Here is a 21273-nt window from a genome sequence, read left to right as displayed (position 1 = left end):
GGCGTCTGTTGGCACGATAGGGATGAATAATGGAATGATTAATGTCAGGACTTTTCCCGGCCAGTGACTTGTGTACTATGCACATTGCCTTGAATTCAACTCTCTCCTTGATTGGAAGCCAATAAAGGGACTTTAGGGTTGGTTTTGCTGATTGGAATTTTTGAATGTTCAGAAGAATTCTGGCTGCCCAATTCTGTACCGTCTGAAGTTTGGTCAATGTGGAACAGGGAGCCCCTAAATAAAGGGCATTACCATAGTCAAGGCACGACAGAATGAGAGCCTGAACCATCAGGTTCCTGCCCTGAAAAGGGAGGAGAGGGAGGACCTTCCGAAGCATCCTCAGGATACCATTGCACCTTGAGTTCCTGAGCCTTAAAGGTCAAGTCCTGGTCTAACCAGATACCTAGGCTCTTTATCTGGGGCTTGGGAGTAGGGACGGGACCCAATGTATTTGGCCATATGGTGTTAAAGTTAATGGGTGACCGGTTCCCCAGGACCATCAGCTCATTTTTTTCCCAATTTAATTTCAGAAACAAATCATCCATCCATTTAGCAGTCTCTTGAAAGCACTGTCGAATGTTGGGGGACGCGATGTCGGCATGGTTGAGTCCTACCACCATTTGGGTGTCATCTGCATAGGTCACTATGTGTACCCCAAAAGGCACCACCAGCTTCGCTAAACGGCTCATATACACGTTGAACAATGTGGGACTCAGGGATGACCCCTGGGGAACCCCACAGCGAAGAGGCACCTCTTTTGAGGCCACATCAGCGTCATAGACTTGACAAAGTCTGTCACTCAGGAAGAACTGCAGCCAGGCCAGCGCTACCCCGTTCACCCCCAATCTCCTAAGTCTATGGACCAGGAGTTGATGGTTTACCATGTCGAAGGCTGCGCTGAGGTCTAGGAGTCCACAATTTCTTTTGACTCTTCTACAACTGAGAGTAGGGCTTTTGCTGTGCCTTGTAATGGGCGGAAGCTTGTTTGAGACGGTTGAAGAAGTTTATTGGTCTCCAAAAAGGTAGACACAGCGCTGGATTTACATGTTTTTCAGCTATTTTGCTTATCCCTGGGAGAAGTGAAATGGGGCGATAGTTTCCCAGGGAGTCAGGGCCCAGGCTGGGTTTTTGGAGGAGTGCCCTCACCATTGCTTCCTTCCAGGGTGGGGGACAACTCCAGATACAAAAGAAGCGTTGATCAACTCGAGGATAGAAGGGGAAACTGTTCCAGCCACTTGATTCAGAATGTTTAGAGGTGCTGGATCGTTTGGTGATCCGCTCTTCACTTGAGACATGATGCGATCAAGTGTCTCATTCTCCATCAGAGGAATTATTTCCAAATGGGAATCTATGCTGTAAAGACTAGAATCCCGAATTTAGCTTTCCATCTGGGGAAAGGAGGTGTATATAGTTTGGATTTTATTGTGGAAAAATTCTGCAAGTTTGTCACAGCGTGAACCAGAAGTGTCAAGGGTCACTGGAGGAGGTTGAACTCTGAGGAGAGTTTTCACAATGCGAAAGATCTCAGACGCAGAGTTACCTGCTGATGACATTTTTTCTTCGTAAAAAGCTGCCTGGGCTGATTTAATTTAGGCTTTGTATGATTTAATAGCCTCCCTATATTTCAATTTGTTGTCGGGAGAGAAATCCTTCCCCCAAGTTCTTTCTACCTTCTTACAAGTTTGTTTTAGTTCCCGAAGTTTTGCAGAGTACCATGCCATTCTGTTGCTACCTTTTTTCACCTGGATTGATTTTATAGGAAGAAGTAGATCTAGAGAATCTTGTGTCCATTTGTTAAAATGTTCGTTAGCGATGATAACATGAGAATTTGGTGCTGGTTTTGTTTTTTCTAACTCTAAAGTCCACTGTTCACTTGATAGCTTTGACCAGGGACGTAACCTTGTGCTGGTTGGTTTGGACAGGATTCTATATTTTCTTGAAATACAGCCAAACTCCCCATCTTTTGAATACCCCAAACACAGCACCACTTACTCTTTGCAGCTCCTTGTTGTAATATTTGTAAATTTTTGACTACAGTACTCAATATTTCTAAAGCAAACATTACTGTGGAGCTTGGGATTGTACTGCCTGTATGAGAAATTAATATGATTTACATTCTGTGTGACCCAAACTAGACATTGGTTTGTGAGGTATAATTTTAGTATAATTTATTTTATTAATTCATCCAAAACTATTGTTCGCACAAAATGCCTTACAGTTCCAGAGTCACTGTGTCAGTGTACACTTTCACAGGGGTAGATTCGGAAGAGTCATAAAACCGCAGTTTCACATTGGTTGTCAGGGTGGGCAGGGATTTGAGGATCCCCACCCACCTTCGTAAGCACAAATAAACTCCCTAACCACACCCAGCCAATACTCTAACCCCCAGGGCCGGGGGCGGACTGGGGAACCGAAAGCAGCCTTGGTAAAAATCCTCAAACCAGCCACACTCCCTTTCTCTTATTCAGTTTCTCTCTTTTTCTATCCTTCTATTTTCTCTCTTCTTCCTCTATGATCAATTTCTCTCCACCGCCCTCTCCCTACCTCCCTCACTTTCTCTTGAAGCCTTCTTGGTCATACAGCAAAGTGGCAGAAGCTCCAGAGGTGGCCCCGGGCCTCCATGAGCTCCAACCAGCTGGAGAAATGCCATTTTGAATAAAAGGGCTGTTCAGCCCTGCAACCCCCAGCTCAGTAGGAGGGTTTTGTGTTCCAGTGTGCGGACACACACTGCACAGCCTGGATTTGACATGAGGCTGCAACCTTCTGAATGGTCAACAGGTGCAAGTCTTCCAACAAGAGAAAATGTGATGGCTCAGTTGGTGTTTCCTGATTGGCTTGGGGTACGTTCACAAGAAAATCAAATAAAGGGCCATTTGATTGTGCAGACCTCAGAGAAGCATCCTCAGGGGCACCTTGATGGAAGAAACCTCAAGTCTCCTGCAGTATCAAATACTGAGGAGACCCACAATTCAAAGGAGTTTGCAGGAGACCTCCTCCTAAGCCCTAAGCAGCTATTGTTGTTAAGCCATGGTCTTGCGCTGTCAAATATTGACCGGAGAAGGTGTATTTTGTAACTAATTTGTGTTCTTTCTTTTCAGACCGTCAACCTCCTCCTGCACAGCCAGCGACGCTACGTGTTTGAGTACGACCACTCTGACTTCCTGAGTTCTGTAACTATGCCCAACATGATGCGCCATAGCATGCTAACGATGTTGTCTGTGGGCTATTATCGAAACATATACAACCCACCAGACAGCAGCGCTTCATTCATCCAGGATTTCAGCGGCGATGGGCGACTGCTGCAGACGATCTATCTTGGGACAGGACGCCGGGTCCTGTATAAATATACCAAACTTTACCGTCTGTCGGAAATCCTCTATGACACAACCCAAGTCACATTCACCTATGAAGAATCATCCGGCATTATCAAAACAATACACTTAATGTATGATGGATTTACTTGTACAATCAGATACAGACAAACAGGTTTGTATTGAACTAAAAGTCATTAAATAATCAGCATGATGTAATATGTGTGAAAGATTAGGTTTCACCCATGAAGTACTGTTTAAAACATGAGTATGCACAACCATTTATGGATAATCTTAATATAGCATCGGGCAATGAATCCGACGATTGGCTGGGCCAACCAGAAAGTTTAGAATTCTGGAGTTAGCTACTGTTGTTTACTGCATCGAAATATTCTATAAAAGTCTTGAGCAGCAAAATAAAGCCAGTGGAGAACTTGCCTCCAATTTCTGCTTGTGAGATGTGTAGTAGATAACAGGATCTTAGTTCACATGCTACCAGACATTTAATGAAAACTTTTAAATGGCCATACTCAACATTATGCACTCATACTTTAGTTCCAGCAAAATAAGGACAACAAATAGTTGTTAATGACCCACAGGAGAAGAAAATAATGCTTAGAGCATAATTTAAAATTTGGTGGATGCATGCATCCACCCGTAAGTGGGGGACGTCCTATACTTTCTATTTAGAGCAGTGGTTCTTAACTTTGTGACTTCTGAGGACCCGCACTTAATTATTACTGGAATCCGGTGACCCCCACGGAGTCATTACTGTAAGGCGGGGACTCTGGCCTAATCATTGTTTATGATTTTAACAGCAAAACAACACTCAAAAAATACAGAAATAAACATTCATCAAACAAATACATATATACTTTATTAATCTGTTAATATTATTTAATTTTCTAAGCAGTTGCTGACTCCCTTAGTAGGCTTTGTAGAACCACGGCGGTCGCTGGACCACAGGTTAAGAACCACTGAGTTAAAGTGTAGTGAGGTCTGTGTACTCTAATAGGGCAGGCCGGACACCCTCTGCTTTTGGCAGATTCATCACATCCACCGCATTCTAATGGACTAATACTAACAATAATAATAATCCGTCTTGTAAAGCGCATAGCTACTTCTTGCGTAGTGTCCCAGCGCTAGGAAATTGACCTTCGAGAAAAAGTGTGGCCCTTATGGCTTGATAGGGCCTAGACAGCTCCAAAGAGCCAGGGGGCATATTATCAAGGACGGCGTTAAAAATTATCGCCAGTTTAGCGGCAGAAAACTGCCGCTAAAACAGCGATAATGAGCTTGATCATATGCCGCAGAGAATTCCAATAGAAGTCCATGTTCTGGTGTGAATATGGGGTTCTATTGGAATTCTCCAGGGCATATTATCAAGCTCATTATAGCCGTTTGAGCTGCAGTTTTCTGCCGCTAAAGCGGCGATAATTTTAACGTCGTCCTTGATAATATGCCCACTGTTTTTTAATTTTTTTCCTGAAAAAAGTTCCAGAAGGAGCTAGACAGATTTCAGCAAGGAGGGAGTTCCAGACTTTTGGTACAAGGTGAGTGAGAGCACTGCCTCCAATTCGGGCTGTTTTAATTTTGGAATGACCGTCTGTTTAGCTTCGGCCGATCTTCAGTTCCTAGTCGTAACAAAAGGAGTGACCATCGACTTGAAAAGAGAGAGTCCTGTAGCAAAAGCAAAGAGCTTCGAAAGTAATTCTTTGCTTCATTCAAAACCAATGTAGTTTACTCAGTCGATACTGATGGAAGCATGCTTGGAAGGTCTGAGCAGCCACGTACTGGGCCCGTTGAAGCCTGTTCAAGAGGGACTGAGAACTGCTTACTCATTTAACTTATTGCTTATTATTAATTCTTCTGGGCCCAGTGGTATTGCACCGAGTAAAGGTGGATTATCTTGTCATCAAACGAGATTACTCAGACAGCTATTGATGGTGCTTGAGTGTACCTCGTAGCAGCAGAGCAGGCAGAAAGGTGGAAACATGCCAAGCCCATGCCATCTATATTTCAATTAAGTCTTTTTGGAAATAACAAATATATGGTTCATCAGCTGTTGGGAAATAGCATTTAAGTGGTCATTTTTTGTTTGATGTATTGCTGAATATATTGTCAATAGTTGTATGTTTAATATGACTTTAATATGTTAGGGGCAATGCAGTGCTTATGCATAGTTACAGCTGTTTTGCTGACTAATAAAATCATGTACATAAGGGCATGGCCTTGACAAACATTGCTGAGGGTGTCTTTTACCTAATCATTCGTGTGCAAAGTCCAGACATTGCAAAGTGTATCTAAGAATTGTTTTAGTGGAAATATAAAATATCTATTTTAATTTCCTTTTTTCTCGTTGAAATTTAGTTTTCCTTCAAACATTAATCCTTGCTGCGCACGCCTGGAAAAAACACTATTTATTCTCTTTTCCACACCTTTTGCACTACTAATGCATGGGAAATTCCTGTGTAAGTTAGATGTGAAGATAAGTGCAGGAAATGTATTGTGTGTATATGGAAACCTAGCCAAAAGTCAGTGGAGTGCTGTAAGGAGTCAAAGGCAAAGATGCAATCAACCTGTGATTGGAAGGTTAGGTAGTTTCTAAGAGCAAAAGTGGATTGGTATTGCATCATGATGTAGCGTTCTAAAGAGGTGTCTGTAGCTCTTTTCTAAATTAAAGGAAAGTTGAAGGTGTCATTCCAGATCTTGTGTACATAGATTGTGCATAGGACTATTGCCTTGTTTTTTTTTCATTTTGCACTTCATCTTTAGCCCGAAGGTTTGGCTGCCATCATCTTCAAAAGTGGTGGTTGTGAGGAAGGTGAAAATGTTGACAAGGGGTTTGAAGGATGACCGTTGTGTAGTGTGGAACAGAGGAGGGAGTGTCAAAGAATAATCAGGATTGGTGTTGTCAATGTGCTGTCAGGTCTTCTGTATTATTTCACTGAAGACATGATTGATGACATTGATCTTGTGCATGGAGTGTGGGATCGGAGGGACAGGCAAGCGGTTGGGTTGATGCCGTACTTGATTATTTTGAAGAGTATTTTGCTCCTATAAGCAGCTCCATTGATGTTGTTGGTATAGAACTTGGCTTTGGCTGATGTGATGAGTTTCCTGAGTATTACAAGAAGGAACTTCAGTATTGTAAGGTCACTTACGGCTTTGTTTCTCTTCCATTTTCTTCTCTACCTGCAGATGGAGTGTTTTGTCAGTTAGGTCTTTGGAGTACTGGAGTGCTGAAGAATTTAGCTTGTGCTAGGTTGTTTTATTTGGAGCATGGGCATTAACTTGGGTTTCTATAAATGCATTGAAGTCATTTAGGAGGGTGCATTGAAGTCATTTAGAAGGGTGTTGATGTCAGTGATGGACCGGCCAGAGAAAAGGATGAGTTCAAGATGTATTCTGCCTATGTAGAAGTGTTTGAGAATCTGAAGGTTTTGTTGCTCTCTTTTTAGTTCTCAACAATGTGTTGGTTGGACACTCAACAGGGTGATGGAGATGGCAAGCTAGTCAATCTAAATAGGGGTATTGGAAGCTTGCTTTGGATCGTTGGTGATGCTGAGAAGACCATATCCAGAATGTGGCATTTGCAGTGTGTTGATTAGGTGACATACAGTACCACTTTGACTGTGTCAGTAAGTGAATTTATTGCATAGGTTGCCAAGGTTGAAGTTGCCGAGGATGGAGGTTTGATAGATAAGGTGGTAAGGATGTTTGAAAATTTGTCATTGGATCCTGGTTCTGTTCAGTGGGCCTGTAGATGAGTTAGAAGGTGGTAGAATGGGTTGTGAGGAAAAGGCACTGGCATGTGAGGAACTCCATGGAGTTGAATGCCACTTTCTTACCTCTGGTACAGGACTAGGAGGACTTGTGACTTCCTCCCCTCTTATGAACATGGTATGCACTTTGAATGCTGTAGTCTTAGGGATCAAGGGCATCTAGGAGGAGCAATGACGTGGTAGTGAGCCATTTGTATGTGATAAAGAGTGCACTGAGGTTCTGATGACAGCTGAGATGTATGTAGCATTGTGTACTGCAGAATGAGCATTGATGAACATTAAGATAGAGCTTGTGTTTGATAGTTTGAGAGTATGTAGTGATTAGTGGGATGTGTATGAGGATGAGTCTAGGTGCTATGAGTATGTTTTTTGACTGTTTGTGGGGTCTATGCCTGGGTGTGATTGCAGGGATGCGTAGTTCTGGGGTGCTAGGTGAGGCACATTATGAGATCTTACTATAGGGTGAAGTGGACCAGCGTTTCTACCTCAAGGCCCTTACTGGTCCAAATAAGAGATGCCCCTGTTTGTGTCAGACCTTTTACTCAGGAAATCCAGATTGTAGGATACTCTGAAGAATTGATTAAATTAGGGTGAGGTTAAGGAGAAATAGTAGAAATGGCTAATGGGAAATGAAGTGATGAAATTACACTTTTTATTGAACACACTAATGAAACCTTGAAATATATATTCAAGTAATTAATATATTTAATTTTTTCCTACTGCTATACATGAATTGCTTTTAAAACTAGTAATATCCCCTATTCAGGTTGTTGGCAAGCTATCTATGGTTAAGTCTAGCGAAATAATCAGGAAATTTTGCTTTTCATAAGAAACTGCCTTAAAATAGTTTTGTCATTTATTCATGATGATCAGATTTATTAATGTGTTACTTGCTTTTAACAGGTCCTCTTGTTGGTCGCCAGATCTTCAGATTTAGTGAAGAAGGCCTTGTAAATGCAAGGTTTGACTACAGTTATAACAATTTCCGGGTCACCAGTATGCAGGCAATGATAAATGAAACCCCGCTTCCCATTGACCTGTATCGCTATGTTGATGTGTCTGGAAGGACAGAACAGTTTGGAAAATTTAGTGTGATCAACTTTGACTTAAATCAAGTAATAACAACTACAATGATGAAGCACACTAAAATCTTCAATTCCAATGGACAGGTTATTGAAGTACAGTATGAAATCTTGAAAGCCATTGCCTACTGGATGACTATTCAATATGATGCCATGGGCCGTATGATAATATGTGACATACGAGTGGGTGTTGAGGCCAATATAACACGTTACTTTTATGAATATGATGCTGATGGCCAGCTGCAAGCAGTTTCTGTGAACGATAAACCTCAGTGGCGATATAGCTACGACCTGAATGGAAACATCAACCTGCTCAGCCATGGAAATAGTGCCCGATTGACTCCTCTGAGATATGATCTTGCAGATCGTATCACTAGACTTGGCGAAATTCAGTATAAGATGGACGAGGATGGATTTCTAAGGCAAAGAGGCAATGATATTTTTGAGTATAACTCAAATGGGCTTCTCAACAGAGCCTACAACAAAATTTTGGGTTGGAGTGTACAGTACCGTTATGATGGCCTTGGACGGCGAGTTTCAAGCAAGTCAAATCAAGGACTTCACCTGCAATTCTTTTATGCTGATCTTGCTAACCCAATTCGTGTTACTCATTTGTACAATCACACAAGCTCAGAAATAACATCATTGTATTATGATCTTCAAGGACACCTCATTGCCATGGAACTAAGCAATTTAGAAGAATATTATGTTGCTTGTGACAATACAGGAACCCCACTGGCTGTGTTTAGTAGTCGGGGCCAAGTGATTAAAGAAATTCTCTACACACCTTATGGAGATATCTATCAGGACACAAACCCAGATTTTCAGGTCATCATAGGCTTTTTCGGAGGACTGTATGATTCATTAACTAAATTGGTTCATCTAGGTCAGAGGGATTATGATGTCGTCGCTGGGCGGTGGGCGACACCAAATCATCACATATGGGACAAACTGAACTCCAATCCCAAACCTTTTAATATCTACTCATTTGAAAACAACTACCCAGTTGGCAGAATCCAAGATGTGTCTCAGTACACTACAGGTAAAATGATGTTGTTTAAACAATAATTTGTGAAAATGTCACCTGTGTTGATTTGTATAACAGATATATCTTTAGTGCACTCCTGTGGTATGCCTACCTCCAGTATTGGTCCTCATGTTTTTATGAAATGTGCTATATACCTGAAAATGTAACTTCCCTCTGTCCTAAAGTTTGTACAACAGACATTATGAGGAGGACTTTGATCTATCCTATGTAAAGAGGTGTCTCAAAAAATAATACTATATTTCTCTTAATCTATAGTCAGATGAATGTTAATGTGTGGTGAGGGTAAGACCTTTCCTTTCCACTGTTCATCTCTTGTGGAATTGAAGGGAGTGTAGATCACCTAATTTCAGAACTGTTTCTGAGCCCCTTCCGGTAAGTTCAGTGCTTGGGTGTGGCTGAAGTCCAAATAAATATGGATTAATGAAGAACTGTTTTCACAATCTGTGTGGTGCTGCAGGGGTGTTATAACTGTAGACCTGGAATTAGAAGGTTTTACTATGACTTAACTCTGTGCAATGCAATGTTTTTAATTCAGAAGGAGAAAAGCTTAAGCTTTCTATTCTGGATCGACATATATGAACAGCAGGTTCCGCACAGACCTCATCATCTAGTACTTAACACAATAAGCTATATTGCCAATTGTGCTCTCAAGAGAGCTTGGGGTTAATAAAATACAGATATGTGAAGGCTAAGAAGAAATAAAAATATAAACATATATTAAATGTGGAAACTGAAAACAAATATTATACTAAACAACCTTGTAAAAATGGATCTATCCTAAAATCCTAAATAGTTAGCCAACCAAACTCCTGGGGTAGTCTCAACCAGGAAATTTCCTTTGGAACCTTCCAGTGGAGGATCCACATGGTGGAGCTGGCTACTTTCTGACTTAAGACCTGATTGTAAGTTTGGCGGTCCACAGTGTAGCTTGCGGCAACCACCGCACTGGCGGTCCGACTGCCCTATTACGAGTTTGGCGGTAAGATTGACATCGGACACCCACACCTGCAGGGGATCTGTGATCCCTCAGGGGTGGTGAGGCAGTCTGAGGCCTCAATATGCCGGCGGTGCAGCTGCAGCACCTCCAAGCATTTATTACGATTTTCCTCACCGCTACAGTTTTCATGGCGTCGAACCTGCCATGAAAAGTGTGGTGGTGAGGAACCTAAGGGGGCCCTACAGGGCCCTCTGTTGTCTCTGGGCCAGGGGATGCCTGCAGGGGTGCACATGGTGTGTCCTCCTGTCTGCATGCACCCCTAGTTGCTGCATAGCATGGACTACACAGTGCATGCCATGCATGAACATGCTTTGGCCCTTGCGGTGCCTTTTTATCAGGCACCGCAGTGGGACCACCCGCCATAGCACGAATGGACTCTTAATCTGGCAGGTGGTGTGCAGAGGAGTTTGGCGGTGTGATGGCGGTGTGCTGATATGGTGGCCCGCTCCCACACTGCCAAAGTCATAACCAGGCCCTTAGTCTGCGTGGAAAAATCATTGAATAGGCTAGCTTTCTTTCCTCCTTTTGTGACATCAATATCAAATGCAAGTTATCAAGCCAATTAGTAAAAGAATATTTTGATGTAAAATCTGCATTCATACTTAGTTTCAGATTCGACTAAAAAAGAAACCATAGATCTACCTCCTCAATAAGTAACACTTACCATTGTGCTGACAAAGCTAGTGTGGGACAAGATGAATGACTGAACCTATCCAATAGTCCAATAGTGCACCTGAAGGATAGTGTGACTTCTAGATGAAATGTAACCTAGATAGTGCTGACAAACTCGCGCACATGATTGTTGAAGGTCCAGAAGCCCTTCTTTCAGGTAGTTTCTTTCTCTTGGCTTACAAGAGCAAGAAATACTGTACCAAACATTTCTTACCTGTAGATCATGGGCTTTCCTATGTAGGGCATTGTACTATATGACACAGGTCAGTTACACTCAATACAGGAAGAACCAGCCCAACAAGACCCACAGCATTAATCGGCACCCAGGTACTTTAAAGAAGATGTTTGACACACTCAAGATACCTAAACTGGAAGCCAGGTGATGATCACTCATGTTAATGAAATCATGACAGCAATCTGCATTCACTTACCCAATAAAATGGCCACTGGTATGGCCAGAGTGTGTGCTGCCTTGAAGAACACTAAAATAAAAAAGAATACAGCATCTGAAGTGGCAATAAAAGTAATTATTAAATCCTGGCTTCCTTCTTCCCTACATTCTATCTGTTTTTCTACAAAGAAGAAGGGAAACTTTCCTGTAGAGCAGACAAGCATTATCAGTCCACTTCCGGTTGTTTCAAAGAGATTTTTACATCTAATCTTCTCTTTTGTTAATTATCTCTTCCTAACACGTTCACATGCTCTTGTGGGAGTTGCAGGAACGACCATGTGTGAATATGAGTCCTGTGTAAGAAATGTGTGTTCAAAATCCCAAAATTTGCACACATAATCTTGAAGTCCATTGAAATTCAGTGATCCGAAATCCTCTAAAACCTACTGTGCATATCTCTTATTAACAAGACCCCCCCCCCCCCAAATGCTTCACAAATGAAACATAAATCCAAGTGAACGGAAGCAACACTAGATGTAATTTGGAAAGTTTTATGTTGAGAGGATCAGATAGCAGGGGGTGGCACACCAAGCGGGTACCCTCCTTTTTATTTTATTCTTATTTCGGCCACAAACGACCATAAAATTTACAATACTTACAATAAATATATAATATGAAATGAGAAGATTTAAAACACTGCAAATAATCCACATCTCTAGGTTCTAGACAACTCCTTAATAATTATATTCCTGGCAGCAAATATGTAGCCTGACACAGGTTACTACATTAGAATTTCAGACGTAAAATGAATGCAAATGAGTAGTAAAGTGCAAGAGATAGAATTGTAGCATTACAACAGCTGCCAGAAATTAGGAAGAATATTATATAGCAATATCGCTTTCTGGTAATAAAACTGTCTAGCCTGAGATGGCACACCTTGTTTTCACTAAACAAACTCAAGTGATAGCTAAGTAATCTAGTGCAGTGTAAACTTTTGGCAAAACACATAAATTGAAGTTATATTGCATCACAGCACCCTCTGCAACATCCCTACAGGAGCTCGTCCAAGCTCTTAACCCATCTGCTGCGCCAGCCTGCAACCCAGCAGCTCTGAGCGACCAGCCCAATTTAGGAATCTTGTGAGTGTAAATACCATGGGTTCAGAGGTGTCAAATTTTGATAAACGTTACACTCCATAGCACTGTCCTACACCTAAGTTGTGGCAAAGAGGCAGAATCCACTTGGATCTTGGTTTGTTGCATTTCTTACAAAATATTAGGAAGTGCACCTCAGATTCTGACGTGTTAGGACAGAATGGACATATGCGGTTCTGTTCCTCTTCATTAGACCATCTTAAGGTGAAGACCCTAAGTGACAATGTTCCCATCCGGAAACAAATATACAGCGATTTAGACTCATAGGGAATAATTCTATCTAGGAATGACTCAAAGGACGGAGAGCATTTGTGGCTTACGAATTTGTCCGTCAGGCCCTCTGGCATCATCTCGCGCTACATCTTTTGCAGAACATGCTCCCAGTAAATATCTTCAACATCTTGACCATGTTGGTCCTCAAGTTACTCAGGTCATCCCATACACCCCCAAGCTTAAGCTCACTGGATAAAGTTTATAGCTTTAATCCATGGGGTAGAGCATCACTTATCTAATAACAGCAGCTCCTGTAATGCAGCTCTGTATGGGGCCATCTCATTTGCAGTCCATATTCTTAACCAGTAGGTCAAGGTTTTTAAGTGAGCAATTTGATTGGACCTCTTTATGCGTCAATCCCATCTCAAGGGTAGAAGTGGGGTGCTGGTAGGGACACCCAGAAGTGGTCTTATGATTTTATTTTCTGCTGCAATTAAATGCAAAGTGTTGCCTCGCTTCCAAACGTCTGCCCCATACAAAGTGCCATCCACGGCCGCTGCTCTATATATCTTTAGTGCTGGCAGCACAGCCCTGACAGTCGAAGCTTTATATCTCCTAACAATAGCAGCTGCTCTGTTTGTGAGTAAGGAACTAATTTGGATTAACAGGACATCCCAGGAAAGTTTACCAGTGAGCCCCACCCGCAAGTAATCAAAGCTCCTGTCCTGGTCAATAGAGGGGCACTCCACAGCCATCTTATTTCCGAAGGTGTAATGGTGACGGATAGCCATGTATTTGGATTTGCATATGTTAATTTCAAGCCCCTGATCCCTGCTAAACCCCGCAAATTAGTTCAGCAGTTCCTGCTACCCCATAGATGTGCGAGATAGCAGCAGGGTTCTGTCTGCAAATAACGGAACTAGGAAGTGTACACCAGCTATCTTGGGGGCTTCATGCTGGCATTTGTTTAGGACTCCAACTACGCCATTCATAAATAAGGAAAACAGGGTGGGAGCCACGACACATTTCTGTCTCACCACCCAAATTGACCCTGCTTTTATCTTATTGCACCCAATGGAACCTCCCCCAGTCCCTTCACTCTCTCACTTACTCGCTTTCTCTGTCTCTCCTTCTATTTCTCTCTCTTTCTCGCACTCAGTCTCCTTTTTTTCTCCCACTCTTGCTCTCTGCCTCTGTCCTCTTCACCTCCCATTTCAAATAGACCATACCAGCATAATGCAGAACATTAGCTTTGCCGAAGTCAATGCCTGAACATAAGGCTTAGACTATAAAGCAGAATCCTTCTTTCTGCCCCTACAAATACCTATCTCCTCCATTTCTCTGTTTCTCCCTCTCGCCCTCTGTATTTCTTATCATTTCCACGTGTTAAAGTAAATTACCTATAGATCCATGCAATTACTTTGGTCAATTAGCTAACCCTCTAAGTACCTATACGTTGAAAAAAAAGTTATGAAAATATTTGAGTTTGACTCCAACAAGTAATCTACACATTCAATAATTATGCCCGCAGAGATTGATTACACCAAAGTAACATTGTAGCCATATTACCTAAAGTGAGAACTGAGCGTACAGTACTAAGTTAATTCAGGTCCCTTCTGCAGTTTTTGGTCGACTGATGTCTTAAACACCTTAGATATTAGTAAATGGTTCCTTGTCAGTGGAGCCTTAAAGGAATGTATTGCTTTCGGCTGGAAATGTGTCAGCATTTGTTGGCACCCCATAGTAATTATAGAGCACATCATAACACAATACCATAACATAGCACAAAGCAGAATAAGATTCAAACAAAACATAACAGGGCACAAAGCAGAAAAGAAGTCTAATTAGAACACAACAACTATCATACAACAGAATAATACCACAATTCTATAAGGCAGCACAAAAACAGAACAGTATAAATAACTGAACAACAGATCGCCACCACAATATGCACAAATATTCTTTGTCACACATTACCCCCTCCACAAATATGCTCTCTTGATATGCACCAACTACTAATTTACTTTCAACCAAGGATAAGAAATAGCATCAATCAAAATGATTTGTGATCTCCCCCCATGTCAGGCAATTATCAGCATATTCCATAATTTTTCCCATCCAAGAAAGTGGCCAATGCAATCTAGAAACAACACATGTTAGACAAAAAAACACTATACCCTCAATTGCAGAAAAACACATTGTAATGAATCCTTGTATATTCCACAAAGCGTGTGCTGTGATGCATCGCCCTTATCAAATTTCTACCATTTAATCATGGGTGGGCTGTGATTTGTAGCTGGATTTGTTTATACTTCCTTTTTATCATTTGTGGATGGTTGCTAGGTTGGGTATGCTGGCACACGGTGTGCTTGTGTTCTGCCGTTTAAATTACATTTGCTCTTCTTTTGGGAGTGCACTGTATTCCCTATATTGGTTCTGGTTTAGTCTGATTAATGGTGGAAATTATTAGGACTGTGTACTGGTGGACCTCACAGGATGCAACACATGTGGGCCTGCTGTTGTGTACTTACTAGTTGGATTGGTGAGTGTGTTGATGCTACTTTTTTATGTTTTGGGCGGCTGTTCATGTGTAATTCTTGTCGACTTTTCTGTTTGTATGTTTGTCGCATGTACACAGGTCTGATTGTACCCTTAGGTAATTCATTAAGTTATATCCTAGTGAGTTTTCATGTTCTTTATAAGAGCTTTTTTCAGTCAGTCACTTAAAAACAGGAAAACCATTTAAGTTTGGTCAGCACAATTTTGAATTCAAAGCTAATTATAATATAAATTGTCCCAATATGGAAATTTAGATGACAATTTTTGTTGTCTTTATACAATTGCTTAAATTCATGGTGCCTGTTTATTTTGTGAATTGCAGCTTCCAGAAGGGATAATTCTTCATGGATTTCACTTGATGGCTCAGTTCTTGCAAAGTGTAAACAATGGAGAGAACATCAGCTTTATATTTTTTACATTAAAGCAATTGAAAAAAATACCACAAAATCCCCAAAACACACAACTTCCACACAATGAAGGCATTGGCACTTCAAAGCACTTTATCTCACCTGCAGCTCCATCTTTTCCCATGACTTTTAACAAAATGATATGACCTTCTAATCTTTAAAGATGAACCCATCATTGTGCAAGAGGGGAGCCTAAACTTCGGACTAAGAGCTTCTCCCTTATTATGAGTTTGTTGGATTTTGGATCAGGTATAAGGATGGGACAGGATGTACAGTTCTTGCTTGTATCACTCCACTAAATAGATCAAACAGGTTTGTTCATGGAATGGGGAATAGCCAGCCAACCCCAGGAATAACACAGTCTTTTTACTCTGTTTCTTCTGTGCCTTGGGAAGAAAATGAAAAATGCGGGAAGATGGCGAGTCCAAGAGTCAGGGTAGGCTTAGTCAGGGATGGTATAGACCAGGGGAAACGTTGGCTGCTACTCCTATGGTGCAGTAGTAGTAGGACAGGGGGGCCAGTGTGTGCTCCTACCTTCAGTACTGGCCTATAACCCTACAGTGGTTTCACTAGGTGCACATAAATCTGGGCTTACTGTCTCCTGAACTGCAACTATCAGGTTTGGAGGTACTGGCCTACATATGATGGCCTGGAGCAGTATCATGCCTCTAGTTAATTGCCAAAGTGAGTACCACAACAATCAATATGACCATATGTAGAATTAAATTGCTTAGTCAGCCCTCGTTAGGTCTGTCATGCAGAGATGTTCCGCCACATCGGACAGGCATTAAAAATATCACGACTATTGCATGTGTTTATGCAAAATTAAAAGCATCTAAATCTGTGAATTTCACATGTAGATTGTGTATGTGATTATATTCACCCTTGTCAGAAATTGACTATTTGCAAATATCCACCTAAAATAATTTAGAGGCATGTTTCAGAACAAATATTATTAAAAAGGTATTTAATATGCTCAAAAGGCCTTTGACCTCCTCCAGGTAAAAAACAGACAAAAAAATGTTTATATGGTAAATAGCACTCTTTAAATATTTATGTAATAAACTTTATGTTGTTCTTTTCTTTTCAGATATTGGAAGCTGGCTAGAGCTCTTTGGCGTTCAATTGCACAATGTTCTACCTGGATTTCCTAAACCAGATGTAGAAACATTTGAATCAACATATGAACTTTCAAAGCTTCAGACAAAAACCCAAGAATGGGATCCTGGAAAGGTTAGTACTTTTGAGTTGTGGTGGATCTGGTGTTGCTAGAGAATTTACCCATGGTAGAGATTGAGAAATATGTCCTTTCTACAGGTCGCTCTTAGGGAGTTTGGAGTCATATGGCACCCTTATGAGCAACCTCGCTCATTACAGCTTTCCCGAATGGCACACAAAAATCTCGGTCTTTTGTTTATTAAATTCACATAGCTCTAGACAATTTAGTTCACATAAAATTCGAACTACCAGAATGTTCATGATATTCTCAGTTTATCAACAGAAATATGTTGGGATCATAAAACGTGTCTTTGAAACTATTTTCACAAAAATTTCTAGAGTTCCAAAAGACTCAGGAAATGAAACTATATCTAAAAAAAGTAGCTCCTTAGAAGGGAAATAAGAACCCTTGACTAGTTAAATGGAATAATGAACGACTGCCCAACTTAATAGTTCAGAAGGATTAAAGGATGAGTTATTTCTGTTTGGTTTGGTTTTGGTGACTTGCAAGGTATCCACGGATATCAGTTTCAGGTGAATTAATCCAGTGAATAGACTAAATTAAATTGTAACTTCAAACTCCATGGCTGTTTACAATTGTCAGAAGACACTCACCTCTCTGTGCCTGTGCCCTTACGTTTGCACCTATGGCCTTCAGGATGCACACAAATCTCTACTACCCAAACCTTAAGCCATCTTCTTACCTTTGGATTTCACTATTTGAAGGTCAAGCAGTAGCTGTCATGTAGTCTTATGTCAGTCATAACTTACCTTTGGTTTTGTTTTTTTTGTTCATGTTGTCCTGCATTTCTAATGATAAACAAAGAACACACAAATCAAACAAGGACCACGTAGGCTACTCATATCATGTGATACAACTTGAATGTTCTAGTTACATATAGGTCTTTGAAACTGATCCCTTAAACTACCAGACTGCTTAAAAGATTAACCCATGATAACTTCAGGTTACAAAGTGATGTTTGCAGCCGGAACATTGACCTACCATGCCGCGTTAATGTGGTATTTATAGCGATGGGCTTTTCTGTCTGTCCCTTGAAATTTTGCTCATCCCTTTTTTTAGTTTCATTCCTTAACCTGTCCTTCCCCACACTGTTGTTCCTCCTGAGCCTATTATTGTCCTTGCAACTGTGTTGCATGAAGAGTTTATAGTTCAAAGCTTGAATCTGAAGTGATCCTGCAAATTGTATGAGTGTACCAAAATCACCTGAATCACCAAACTAGTCATTTCATGGTAAATTTATCATGTGAATTATGTGGTATCTCTCCCTGTATTTATGACTTTGTAAGCTTGCTCCATGTTAAGCCTCTTACAAAAGTTATATCACCGGAGCATGCAGAGATAACAAAAGACATTTCCTTATAGAAAGTAGGGCACAGAAACCAGAAATTGACCTGGACAATGTAAATGTGATGTAACGCAATCAAGAACTGGAATGAAGTGGAGACGGGAAGGATTTGGAACGGATGTGTACAAAGTAAAATCACCCCTTAGCAAATTAAATTCTTATCAAAGCAAATTCGCCATAAACCTTTAAATGTAATGGTTGAAATAGAAGTGTATCATGTGTTTTTTACTACTACAGTACCCTATGTATGTATAGCTAGGGGTGTGGTCACACTCCAGTATGTTAGGTTACCACTTTAATAAAGTGACTTGTGATAAGAAAGCAACCTTTTATTATATTTCATCATAACAGCCATACAGTCATTTGACCAATATTTATTCAACTGAGATATTTCATCTATATTATTGGGTAAAGCACCTCATAGCAGTTATGTTTGATGCACCCTTAAAATAATTTAAGTTTTAGTGAAATTTGCTATTACGGGTATCTACATACTATACACACTAATCGTCTTTCTACCTTTGGGAATGTTATGTGACGTAAACTAAATAAAAATGAATACCTTTAATCCAGTTTCAAATGTGGGCAGGTAATTCTAGAAGTAAAGGAAAGCAGGCCTGCACTATTACCTATATGCCTCAATTGTTGGTTTGTGAAGTTTGAGATCAATAGGCAAAGTCTGGAAATATTTCTCTCTGAGTTAAGCAGGCATTGTGCTTGCATCTCTGTTCTCCCATACAACAGCAAATGTAAACTCCGCTTTCATACGTAGGTTATGTGGCAGCGACAAAAAGATTTTCTCAGCAAGTACTTTTTTTTTTCAAATCTCGCTGAAAACAGAAGATTAATTTGCAGAGAGAATTTGCATTACCTGGGCTAGATTTGAAGCCATTTACCTTAAGCTAGTAGCCTGGCTGTTTGTGGTGCCAGTTCCAGATATACAATGACAGTATCTCGCAGCACAACTGACCTCTCTGCTTTTAGGAACTATGGCCCACTTTGTCTTAAAGAGCTATTTTGCAGCATAGTGTTTTTTAAGTGTAATGGTAGAATCCTTTACAGGGGACCTCTTGCTTATGTTCCACTGTGTGTGCTTGCTAGTCAGCCACAGTGGGTCAGTGACAGCCCTTAAAATTCATGACACTTCTGCACAGTTATCCGCAGCTTGTGCCGTTTTTGAATTGGGACTGATATGAGTGACAGTACACACTGACATTTGCTATAAGTAAATTACACATTTTCCAGGAGAAGATTACTACTCGTAAATGTGCATGAAACACTTTATGAGAGGCAGAATTTTACCCACTGACAGCACCAGATAAATGTCACCAAACCAAAATTCTAACTGTGTCGGGGCCCAGAATTACAGGTCCACAAACTCTGGAATGGATAATTATGCGCCGAGACGCCAAACCAATTTACAATTCAGGGGCTGTTGGACAGTCTGGACCTTCTTACCCCCTGCAGCATCACAGGGAGAGCAGACTATGCTGTCCTAGACAGGATGAAGCCTCCCCAAACCCGCCACAGCTCCTCATGCTGCTTCCCAGTCACCCATAATCCCCTACTGATATTATTGGACAATGCAATTATTCCTCATTCTGAGGAGAAAAGTCATAATCATTGGAGTATGGTGCAGGGACACCTGCTGGAATCAGAGAGTCCATCCACACGGTTTCCCCATTCCAAAAAGGGCATACTAAAAATAAGGCCGTTAGTAAAATTGATTCAAAGATTCCAAAATATCTAATAAATATATTCTTTACAAAATGGCTTAATCCTAGGTCCCTAAAGTGTTCTAGGACCATTCTGAATTTTGGACTTCTTTAATCACACTGGTACCGAAGCTGTAAAGGCTCAAACAAAAAACAAGATCTCTTTGTTAACACATCCACTTTTATTCCCATATCTGATTGCTAACAAATTGCATACTTCCTGCCTCTCTCATAGAATAATTTTCATTTATATGTTCAATGCACTAGATGAGAGTTTATCACAGTGAAGGAGTCTGCAAGGGTAATTTAAATAATTTATTGACCTTTTTATGACTTTCCTTTTGCAGCTTATAGATACTTTCTCTCAGATTATGTTTTGTTCTGGTGTTATATTGATCTCATTTGTTCTGAGATTGAACGTGTTTTGTGAATGTCAGTCGTGCTGTTCTTGTCGGCTTTATAGATTTTTTTTAAAGCTTATATCTGTTAAATCATCAATTATTGTTATCTAAAATTGATCTAACCTTGTGTCTGAGTACAATGTACTCATACTAACCAGTGTAACAATACAAAATAAATTATTTCAATTCATATTATTGCAAATTCATGCCTTGCTTCTTTCTGCATTTATTTATAGAGCTTAATAAGCCCAGAGGTAGTTTGAGTGTGCTGTACATCACAACGGAATTTCATTTATTCAGGAAAATAACCTAGGGTAGTTATTAACAGAACTTATGTAACAGCAAACAAAGTGACATTGCGGACAAAACTAATTTTCCAGCTCAATCTGTGCAGGCCAGTAGTCAGACATTGCACATAGTTTCTCAGGGCTCTTCATTGTTACTACTTCTTTTGAACCTGCATGTTGATTCCCTGTTACAATACTGCAACATCTTTTTGCCTACTGCACACAACTGGTAACCAAATGCAAAACGACCAGTTAGGGTTGCCACCTAGCTCTTTGTCATCAGGACACAATGATTTAGTCCTTGGCATTTTTGTTAAAAATAATTTTTAGCAAGTTTGTTACTAGCGATTTGAGACAGTGGACCAAATTCACAAAAGACATGTTATAGTAGTAGTCCAGTAGTGCTACTTCACTTACTACAAAATGCAGTTTATTACCTTGATGCTGGAGATCCTATTGGCCTCTACTATCTTTTCTGTAGTGTGCGAGTGCATCTTGGATCTTGAAGTTCCCTTGATAATCTCCAGTGGGTGCCGCTGTATAATTTGAGAAAATGAAAAGTCTCTTGCCCCAGTGGGTAGCGAAACTAGGATGCCACATGTGTGCTGCCAATACCAACACCTGCAATACGGGAAACTCTCAGTCCTTTCGGCACCAGAACTCCAG

The 21273-nt window shown here is 40.7% G+C and overlaps 1 protein-coding gene across 3 annotated transcripts in view; it reads left to right on the top strand.

Moving 5' to 3' along the window:
* Nucleotides 1-21273, top strand: part of TENM1 (teneurin transmembrane protein 1) — a 1737496-nt gene that overhangs the window by 1702475 nt on the left and 13748 nt on the right. For all 3 annotated transcript variants that reach the window (XM_085608139.1, XM_085608140.1, XM_085608138.1), the window contains 3 exons: nucleotides 3099-3486; nucleotides 8000-9220; nucleotides 16710-16852. In XM_085608139.1, coding sequence (XP_085464265.1) covers nucleotides 3099-3486; nucleotides 8000-9220; nucleotides 16710-16852 — 1752 coding nt within the window. The remainder of the gene's footprint in view (nucleotides 1-3098; nucleotides 3487-7999; nucleotides 9221-16709; nucleotides 16853-21273) is intronic.

Source organism: Triturus cristatus, chromosome 5_2 (assembly GCF_964204655.1).
Source record: "Triturus cristatus chromosome 5_2, aTriCri1.1, whole genome shotgun sequence".
NCBI lineage: Eukaryota > Metazoa > Chordata > Amphibia > Caudata > Salamandridae > Triturus > Triturus cristatus.
The sequence above is the reverse complement of the archived record's forward strand: the minus strand, read 5'-3'. Positions and strand labels throughout refer to the sequence as shown.